General features: G+C 36.5%; 1 protein-coding gene across 2 annotated transcripts; it reads right to left on the bottom strand.

Annotated features, from left to right (window-relative positions):
• Nucleotides 1-810: 810 nt before the first annotated feature.
• On the bottom strand, nucleotides 811-3,577 carry LOC149028953 (uncharacterized). Of its 2 annotated transcripts, XR_016172309.1 has the most exons (3): nucleotides 3,252-3,577; nucleotides 949-1,884; nucleotides 830-884 (listed from the first exon to the last, which is right to left on the bottom strand). XR_016172309.1 is itself a non-coding variant. In XM_089149532.1 (2 exons), exons 1-2 carry the CDS (start codon nucleotides 3,490-3,492, stop codon nucleotides 1,088-1,090), a joined length of 1,038 nt encoding a protein of 345 aa, XP_089005658.1. In that variant the 5' UTR covers nucleotides 3,493-3,577; the 3' UTR covers nucleotides 811-1,087. The 2 variants fall into 2 exon arrangements, 1 of the variants encoding a protein (XP_089005658.1); XM_089149532.1 differs by having other exon boundaries at nucleotides 811-1,884.
• Nucleotides 3,578-10,888: the final 7,311 nt, after the last annotated feature.

The following is a 10,888-nucleotide window of genomic DNA, read 5'->3' as shown; positions in this document are numbered from 1 at the left end:
AGTTTGGGGCTCATGAGTGCAGGTATATCACCTGTTGCATGACCTATTTACCAGTATGACTTGTGGATATTGGTGTTTGGGGCACAAGTAGTCTATGTATCTGGGATACAAAGTAGAGAGATCGAAATGTGTATATTTGGGATATACGTGTGTCTAGGACACATTGTGACAGAGAGATCGATACGTGCCTTGTGCAAGTGGGAGATGTTGGGAATTTTAATCATGCCCAAGGGCAATTATGAAATTGCTTTATTAGGCAGTTACAAACTATGAGGATATATTTTGATAATCGCCGACCCACTAAACACACAAGTGAGATACGAAATTGGTCACATTGTGACAAAGAGATCAATACTTGCCTTTGTGCAAGTGGGAGATGTTGGGAATTTGAATTATGCCCAAAGGCAATTATGAAATTGCTTTATTAGGCACTCTCTCTCTCTCTCTCTCTCTCTCTCTCTCTCTCTCTCTCTCTCTCTCTCTCTCTCTCTCTCTCTCTCTCTCTCCAAGAAATGTAGGAAACGAAAGGAAGAAAAATGTAAGTCTTCTTCCTTGTTTTGACCTTGCTTGATTTCATACTCTCGACCATCCATCCACAACGATACATGGGTTGTGGATTGCATTCTCTTTACATGAGATTGAGGATTTACCGTGACAGATTGTTTGAAGGAACGAGTACGAGGATCCTTTCTATTCTTCCGTTATATTTTCTTATTTTGGGATTAGCAAATCCATGTAAGATTCTATCATTCTCCTCTATAGAATAATTAATTTGGAATATCATACTATCTCTCATGTTAGATAGAGAACCAACACAATTAAACATTTCTTAGATCGAAAAGAATACAAAAAATAAAATTACATGAGTTACCATTTGAGGATACCTAGATGATTAATACAAGAAACACGCAACAAAAAATAAAACCACGAGTTACCATTTGAGGATACCTAGATGATTAATACAATAAACACGCAACATGGAGACGCTTTGCTCAAGCATTGGCACCAGCATGGAGAACCATGCATGCATGCAACACCGAAGGCAAACTGGTTAAGCAAAAAAGAAAACACATAGAAGATTTGTAGCTCATCTTCTGCAAACTATGCCATTACTACCACTGTTGCTATGGTTGCAATCCAGTGTGCCATACTCCATCACCAATTTGTTCTCTCTGGTACTCTTATCAACACCAGATGGAGAGAACACACAAGTGGCGCAATCAGAGGAAAGTAGAGATGAGGTCTTGTACTTGTCTTCGCCTCCAACAATGGGCATAGCCACTCCTGGTTTTGCTGGATTCTCAAAATCTGGCCTATAAGTCTTTCCAAGAACACCTTCAACTTCTGGGGAGAGACCATAAAATCTGAACTGTATTTCCAAGTGAGCAAAACAATCATCTGAAGGTATCTGGTAATTGTGGACTTTGTTATCCTGTTCAGTCACAGGAATCACATTAACTGAAATCTCTGCGACATCTGGAATGGTCACTGTGACACTGTTCTTGTTTGATGTTCTCTCCACTTTAAGATCTTTCTTTGTGGACTCAAATTCAGAAAGGTGGCCTTCTGGCATGATGATGGGTTTTCCATCATATGTGAATTGAAGATGATCAACCTCATTGTCCCATTTTGCTGTCTTTGTGGCTTCAAGAGTAAATGTATGAGAACCGTACATGATACCTAAAGCTTGAATCCATGTGTAGTCTCTGGTTCTTCCGGCTGGTCGGTGACCGATGAAGCGAGAATTAATTTGGAGGTTGACATCTGAGAACAAGGCAAAATGTTCGTTGCTTTTGCCATGGAAATAAAAGACAATACCATCTCCACCAACGAACCTTGGGTCATAACAAGCTGCACCAGGTCCATCGCAATTTGGCTTGCGATCTGTAAGGATTCAAATACTAGTGAGATAGAGATAATTACTTATGCCCCTTGTGTTGTAGTGTAATTTCATATCGAATCCTGTATTTTGGGAAATTAAAATTGCCTCCTTCACTTCAAACAACATTAAATTACTATTAGGGTAACAGTGTGCAAAGATCATTTTACCATTCTTAAATTCAAGTGTTAATACAAAACGTCCATCTTATCCTTCATTAAAATGAAATATATGGCCAATGGTGGATTAGTAGAGAGGTTAAAAGCCCAACTTCCCATGGGGAGGTCCTGAGTTCGCACCATCCGGCGGCACCTATATTAGTAATATTCCCCCACCCTATACATAAACTTTTCGAAATCAAAAAAAAAAAATAATAATAAAATATATGTAAAGTTATTTTGTTGCCCTTGATGCTGACCTCGATTTAAGGAAAAATTGCGAGAGGAAAGGTTTTTACTCATTGCTCACCAAGGTAAAAAAGTAATCCAACTAAAAATTAAAGTAACTAACCACCACTCTGGGTAATTTTGGATACTTAAAAAAAATAAAATGTCACATTATCATTTAACAACAGTTTTTAAGGATAATGGAACACTAGTAAAAATACGGGTATAGGTTCTGATAGCACTTTCAGAATATATATAAGGGATAATATTATAATTAGCTACACTAAAGAGGGAAGTGGTAATTTTTAATTTTTTTTAACTTTTCCCAAGCATCACATAGTTGTCTTTTTATTGAAAATATCCCACATGACGGTAGGGCCAAGCAAATCAAAACTTTAACCCTAGTCCAAGGCCATCCAAACCTACATACACCCAAGCTGCCTATAGGGCCAGAATTTTCTGCCTAGTCCGCAAACAAGGGGTGGGTTGGGGGTTAGTCCATTAGGGACTAGCTTGCACCCCTTGATTGAAACACTCAACCCATTGCATCGACTCACTCCATTGTCGTGATTTTGGATGCTATTATACAAAAGGTAGTGGAGATATTCTCTACCTAGCCTGCCCCTCCACCCGTCTATCCATGTCTACATGAGCATGGAACCCACATTCACAGGATCTACACGTGTCAGACAGGAGCAAAGTGTGTCCCACATTCATATGAGGGTGGGTGGATGAATGGAGGGGGTGGGCTAGCTGGAACAGAGATCCTGGATTCAAAGGTAGTGGGTCGATTTCATTTCCTATTATCTCTTAACAGCATTAACCATCGAAATGCAAGATAACATTCTCACTGGTTTTGCTGGGTTTTCAGGCCTAAACAAGGAACTACCCAAAGTGAATGCCTGAATTGTTAGCAATCATAGAAAAGTACATAAAGAAGACTAAAAGAGTAAAAGGATTTGAGAATGAGTTGGAGAGTTTCTTACGTCTGCAAACAGTCTCACATTTGGGGGAGTAACAATCGAGGAAGCATGCTTTGATTTGAGGGTGTTTTGGCTTAAAATGGGGGCACTGGCGAGGGCACTTCACCTTCTTCTTGAAGCATTTGCAACTCGGGCTTGTACAGGCGAGTGTCTCTGGTTCATCTTCTGCTTGGATTTCTGTCACCTGTGATGACAGAAAGAACAACAACAATATCACAGCACACTGGATGCTTAAGAGCTTCATGCTTCACTCAACCCAGGAGATGAAAGCTCAGAATTGCTGTTAGCTGAACTTTAACAGAACACTTGCATGGATTACCAGGCTTCTCTTGGTATCGGTATATATAGAATCCTAGAATTGTTCTTTCATGACTACTTGTTCTTTGATAATCAGTTTTAGTTGCATATTAATTAGCATTCATTGAAGTCAACTTAGAAATTTATGGAGGGAAGACATGGACCTATCTATCCCAGCCAGGATGTGAGTTCCACGATCTCACCCCTTACCCCAACTGGAACAAATTATCATTTCTTTATCAAATTATATTCGGACGATCTTCGCCCCTCTGCCAACTGCTACAAACTTTTGTTCACGTGATAAATAGATAGAAAATGTCCACTAGATAGAAGGCCGATAATGGTCCAGTTGTATAAACTTTGCCCATGTTTCTTGAATGGTTATCCATTAAGAGATGGTGATATTTTCGAAAATCTAAATAGAATCCGCTATAAGAGAGAACATTAATTATGTATGTATCCTTGGAGGTACATTATTTTCTTTAACATCAACATCTGTGAATGTGTTGGTTGAGTGATCACCTCCAAGAATTAAGTCTGGACATGAACATATTCCCAACAGATGAAGTGCAAGAGAGTTAGAGCTAAAGAGTTGTACAGGAAAGGAAGATAACAAGTATATATATATATATATATAAAAGTAACATACATATTTGAGTTACTAACTAGGATAGATACATGGTAATATATAGAATATAAAATACCTGATGATGGTTGTCTGTTGGATCTTTCAGTTGGCTTTGATTTTCTCCTGCTGACCAGTCGGAGTTTAGTTGGCGTAAGTCTCAATATTTTATTTCGGTAATTATTTTGCAGATATCTTCGTGGCCTCGTGGGTGCATCATCCACGCTGATTTGATATTGATTTTTTTCCCAATTGCCATAGGACTCTAGATTCCATGTGCTTTCCAATTAATGCTCTGGTATTCTCGATCATTGATCCTCCCGAACTTCTCTTATTTGGGGTTCCTTGGTGAAAATCCCTCGTCTTGACTGCCTTTGGATCTTTCCAAAGACACAGGGTCAAAGCCCCTTGATCTACTGGGATTCTTTGATTGAAGGTCATGGACACAGTTTCGAGAATTCCCCAACCAAGCACACAATAAAAAATAAAAAATAAAAATAAAAATAAATCCAAGTGGGATAGGTTTGGATCAAGGTGGCTTAAATGCGTTGTTGGCCATTTTCTCATGGTCAAAGCTTCTAGACCATCAAGTGGCCATGAGACGGAATCAACTACTCCCCATGCTCCATGTATAGCTAGGATCAGTTTCCCACTTCAAGTGGATACCGAACTTAGACTTGGTGACCATTGACAATTGTTCAATTTTCCATTAGAATGATAAATTGATTAATATATCCTTAACAATATTTTAATATTAAAAATAAAAGTTAGATTTATATTTTATTTTTTATTATAAATTAAAAATATCAATATATCCATTATCTTTTTTTCTTTTTTTAATAAATATGTGATTTATCCCAAAAAAAAAAAAAAATGGATTTTTTTTTTCTTTTCTTATCTTTGACGAAGATGATATATACTACAAACTTTTAATTGCCCATTAGCAAATGCATATGCACTTCTTATTTTTAAATTTTAAAAATCAAACTTTGTTAAAAAAAAATAATAATAATAAAAAAGGAAATCAAAGTCGAGTCGTGACCACTGATCATAAGGGTTCTTGGGAGAGATGTGATGGAATGAAACCCATCTTTAGTGTAAGAACTAGGATTTTGAAAGAAAGAAATGTTGGAGGTGGAGAACCTAGCGTTTTCATAACTAATTGCATAATGAAAAGTTGAAGAGTAAAAGAAAAAGAAGACTCAGCCGAGACCAACAAGAAATAATGTGAAAAAAGTAAAAACAGATCTAGCAGTAGATAGGATTAATGAAAGAGATTGAGATCTTCTTTCTCTGGCAAACAAAAGAGAAATGTTTTGTTAACCATCCTCAATTGAAACGTGACAAAACAAAAATAGATGTTGCAAAAGTATTTGGCGGTGGTGAGTAGAATTTTGCAATATCCAACGCAACATAGATCGCTGGTCTTGCTGTTTATGGAAGAATTGGAGTTTGGAATATGATTAACCGAATCTAGGAATCTATTATTGTAAATTTGAAAAATATAGTTGTAAAATGTAAAAAGAGAATCTTTATTTACAGTTATACCCCACATCTTGATTCTATACCATTAGATGAAATTAGTGACATTAGGTATAAATCTGATGGTTGTTCCATTGTGAGAAAACATTCCTCCAAGGATTTTTATTTGTGCAACTTACACTTGGCACTCCAAAATGGAGGCCTTAAAGCATTGACACCCTATTTTATGTTTAAAAAGCGCAGAGATCCAAAAATTAGATTTTTATTGAATATATTTGTCAAATTTATCACTGAAAATAGTTAAATTATTGTTTATTTTCAAAAATATTCCTATAATAATAGTGTCTGAAAGGTTTTCAGTCATTGACAAATATATTCAATGAAAATTCAATTTTGGAGTCTCTATGCTTTTTAAACATAAAGTGGAGTGTCAGTGCTTTAAGGCCTCCATTGGGGTGTCAGTGCAGTTTACTCTTTTACATTTCACTGAGCAAAATGTAAAAAACAATAATATAAAGTCACAACACAAAGTCACTACATTTTAAGTAATTTAGGAATTATGAATTTTTTGATCATTACTTAACAGAATTTACAAAAACTGAATATACCATTGTGTAAATATAAGAGACATTTTAGAGTATCTCTGTCAATTTGATATACTTTTGAAAAGTCTATATTTTTTTTTATCAATTATCGTTAAGATGTCCCTAGAACTTTTCTTATATATTATTTTAAATTCCTTCTTAATCAAATAAATTGTTTTGTATTTCTTTCAACTCCTTTTTTCTTTTTTTTCAAATAAAGGAAAATACACAATTACTTTAATGGTCAATGGCCAAAACTCCCGCATCTTAAAATCAAACTAGAGAGATGAATTAACATTATTAAACCAACAAATTGCAAGCTAGAGAGAGAGAGAGGAGGTAAAAAACAAAAAACACAACCGCGAATTCACGTGATAAATATATAACGAATATTCACCAGATAGTAGGCTGAGGATGGTCCATCCTTGTAGACCTTTGACCATGATTTTTGGATGATTATTCAATATCAAATGGTGTTATTTTTTAAGAGAGCACATTAATTATGTATGTATTCTTAGAGTTTCAAATTATTATATTTATTATTCTTGGTATGCGTTTGGTAACTGTTTTTTGTAAGAACATAATTCTTTTTAGGGGTGCAAGTTTGGCTCTAAGCTCATCTTGAGCCTAACTAGAGTTTGAGCTCAAGATTTTGACCCTGAGGGTTGATCAGCCAAACGTTTGCCTGAGATTACTCTTTAGCCTATTGGATCTGTCTTGACTTGTCCATGATTTTTTGTCTTGATCCTTGCCCTAATTTTAGCTCTGATCTTGGCCTAATTCTGACTATTATTTTATTCTGATTTTGTCTTGATTTTGACCCTGATTTTGGCCTTGATCTTGATACTAAAGCAATAATAGACCTTCAAAGCTCAATATAGAATTATGAAATGTAGATTTATTCACGTTTAAAGCAACACTATGAGTTTATTGATTATTTTATTATTTTGTAGGAGCTTAAATCATTTCATACTTCAATGAGTTTAGCTTACTTGTGATACTTGTATGTGTTTTATTTTTAATATTGTAGTTTTAGTTTACCTATGTTTGAAGAGCTTACGTTTTTTATTCCTAACATTTCTACTTCAGATTTTAGTTTGTTAATAGCTGCAATGATGAGCAAAGTTACTGGTTTGGCCACCATAGGTTTTATTGTCAATGTGTTAAGCAGCACCTTCTCTGTCGTAATTTATGTCAACAGAAGTGCCAAAATAGTGTATTAATGGTCAAGCATGGAAGTAATCATAATGTTTCAGAATTTATGGCAGAATGTTGTTTGACTAACAAAAAAAAAATGTTGCTTGAGTAACCGTTTTACTTGAGGAGTACATCAGAATTTTAGAGGTTAGTGAGGCATCATTTTTATAACAACCTTAGAGTTTACTCTTTTTTATTTTATTTTACCTTAGAATTTCTTCCTTCTATTCTTCAAGTTTGTCATCTTTGTCTATTAAGTGTTTAATATAAACATTATGTGTCAAAACTCTCGAATCAGTAGTTTTCATCATGTTGGGTGTTGCTGCTGAACTTTTAAAATTATTTATTATGCTTATTCTAATAACTTTGAGAGAAAGCATTTTATATGAAGTGAATTGACGCCTAATGCTTGATCTCAATGAATTAGGAACATGGACACTGATAGGGTCAATCAGGGCTAGGGCCCAAGGCCAAAAACATTGCCAATTAGGACTAAGGCCAATCAGGGCCAGTGCTAAGGCCTACCCATCCCAACCCAATCAAGGACAATTAGGGTGGGAATGGGCTTAACTTGACCATGTAGGGCTTAATGTGAAATCTAGCCCCAACCCTAACCCAAAAACCCTGTTGTTTGTAGGACCTAAGACCCGAAGTGAAAGTAGAAGTCAACTATGGGCAATCTCAGTAGAAGACATGGTGTTTGATCCAGAACCCATAGATATTGATTATGGTGTTCTATATTTAAAAACCCTGTCTGAGTTGGAGAAGAAATTGCTTATTGATGAAGGAGACTCTGGTTGTTGGACCTAAAGTCTATCTGGACATGAATTAAAGGCATTCCTCAAGGCTAGGTAAGTTATTTGAGGTGTTGTTTGAAGCCCATGCAAATATATTGAAGTCTGGACCTTCATTTCCCTATTCTGGAGTTGCTGTCTTTGTTGGTCGACTGATTGGTCGATTGGCCAATCGACCAACAGGGTTATTTTGGTCTTTAATTGAAATCCTTGCAATTTAGGGACTTCTTGTGCTATTTAAAGGGGGGAACTTCGTGTTTTTCACTCACAATTAGTTCTAAGCCTCTGAAGAACGTGGGAAGAACCCTAGACCCTCTCTTCCAAAGCTAAGGAAGATCCTCAAGCATCTGTTCAATTTTTTTCATCGGTTCCTCTTCTAAAAGGTTAGTAATCAATTTGTTTATTCTTTGATTCATTCTTTCTTTTTTACTTATGATCTTCTGATTATGAAAGGTATTACACTACTGTAATGGCCTCTTCTTTGTTTCTCATAGCCATAGTGTGAATCCCTCATTCACTCTATATTCTTGAAACCATATGGTGATGTTCTTGTTTCTTGATGTTCTTGTTACTTTGATTCTATCTGAATTCTTGATTGCACTCCCTTGTATTGTTTTTCCTACAAAGTTTGTGATTGTGGGAAAGGTCTCACACCCTTTTCCTTGGATCCCCATTATTGGTTGGGTGAATCTCTTTCCTTTCCTATCTAGGCAATCTAATAAGTGGTTGACTGTGGGAAGAAACCCTTGGGTAACCCTCATGAGAGAATATCCAAATTGGGTAACCCTCATGAGAGAGTATCCAATTGGAAACCCTAAATTTCTAATCCTCCCCAATTGCATTCTTGATATTTATTTACTAAGCATATGTTTCCCTTTCACCCTGTGAAACAACCTTGGGTTATCTTGAGACCCAATCTAGGTTAACCTTCATCAAAGGTAACCAATTAAGGAAACCCTAACTTTCTTTATTAATTATTGGGTCATCCCCAAAGCTTTTCTTGACATGGTTAGTACTCTTTTATTCCCTAGGGTGAATCTTTATTCACCCTAGCCTTTCCATGGGAACCATGGTTAGTATATGTGATGAAACTCTAATCCTTATGACTCAATCAAGAACCTATCTTTTGACCATGACTTGATACTTTGACCTTCTTAGATAGTCCTAATATGTTCTAGGATGCTCCCTTTCGAATTTCAAATCAATCGGACTTCAAACGAAGAAGTTATGACCAAATTAGGGTTTGCAGCCTCGTATTGTCCCATTGGTCGACTGGGCTAGTAGACCAACCAATTGACCAACACAGACAGTAGCCTCAAAACAGCCCTGTTTGCTTCCATTTGACTTCTAATCTTCTAGTTCTTATTCTTAATCATTATTATATGCTTGTTTAGGTTATAATTGCTAGTCTTGGACCTCTTCCTCATTAATTCTACGGAATCCTTTAAAGATTACTTAAGGTAAGGATGTTTGATCTCTAATAACGTAATATGCATGCCTACTTGTATTTGTTTTAGAATCACATGATCATATCTATTGGTAATATTCCATATATATCAATTCAATTTAATTGACGGGGAAAGATTCCTTACCTGGATTCACTTTCCCTTTTGTGAAGTATTCGCAACGGAAGTAAATCTGGATCCACGTTCTCGTTCTACCACCAAATCTCTGCCGGGATGATTCCACAATCACAAGGAAAGGGTAGTATTTCCACAACCCAAATGCCGTGTGGAAAGAAGAAGGAAGAAAGATCTAAGGCAAAGGAAGGAAACATCCACTAGGTTTCTCCTTCCTGCGTTTCTTGGAGAGAGGGAGAGAGAGAGATGGGAGCCACCTCCTTTTCTTGGAAAACTTACGTAATGTTAACTCACTCACTTATGCGGTGGTTACCAAAATATATAACCCTATTTTGTAACCGCCCTAATAGTGAGTTTTCAAATTTGCCCTTGGGCATTTAATTTATTAATTATATTAATAAATTCCAACAGCTTCCACTTGCACAAGGGCAAGTGTTAATCTTTCAATGTGTCCCAGACACACATGTATATCCCAGATATACACATTCAATCTCTCTGCTATGTACCCCAGATACATAGACCTCTTGTGTCCCAGATATACATATTCAATCTCTCTACTATGTATCCCAGATACATTGACCTCTTGTGTCCCAGACACACATGTATATCCCAGATATACATATATATTGATCTCTTCACTATGTATCCCAGATACATAGACCACCTGTGTCCCAGACACTAATATCCACAAGTCATACTGGCAAAATGGGTTGTGCGACCGGTGATATACCTGCACACGTGAGCCCCAAACTAGAAACCTTCCCAGAAGGCCAAAATGACACATCACTCAAAGAAACATATCAAATAAGCAGTAGTATAACACAGTGTTCTAGGTTTATTCAAACTCACTAGACTGAAGGTATCTCGATCCCTCTGAGAGATCACCTTCTTGTCCTTAAAATGTTCACTACTGCAACACATGCAGTTGGTGCTAGCAAACACTTTTAGGGTGCAGTTGAATCAAACCTTTCCTTTCGCCCCAGACCATCACTACACTTAGGATTGACTCCTTTCCCAGTAGTGCCCCTTTAGGTCGAATGAATCATGACCATAGGTAACACCCCAAAGTAGCCACATCAAT

Source organism: Hakea prostrata, chromosome 1, assembly GCF_041222555.1.
Source record: "Hakea prostrata isolate BN-2017 chromosome 1, UWA_Hpros_2, whole genome shotgun sequence".
NCBI lineage: Eukaryota > Viridiplantae > Streptophyta > Magnoliopsida > Proteales > Proteaceae > Hakea > Hakea prostrata.
Note: the sequence above shows the minus strand (reverse complement) of the source record. Positions and strands in the feature narration are given on the sequence as shown.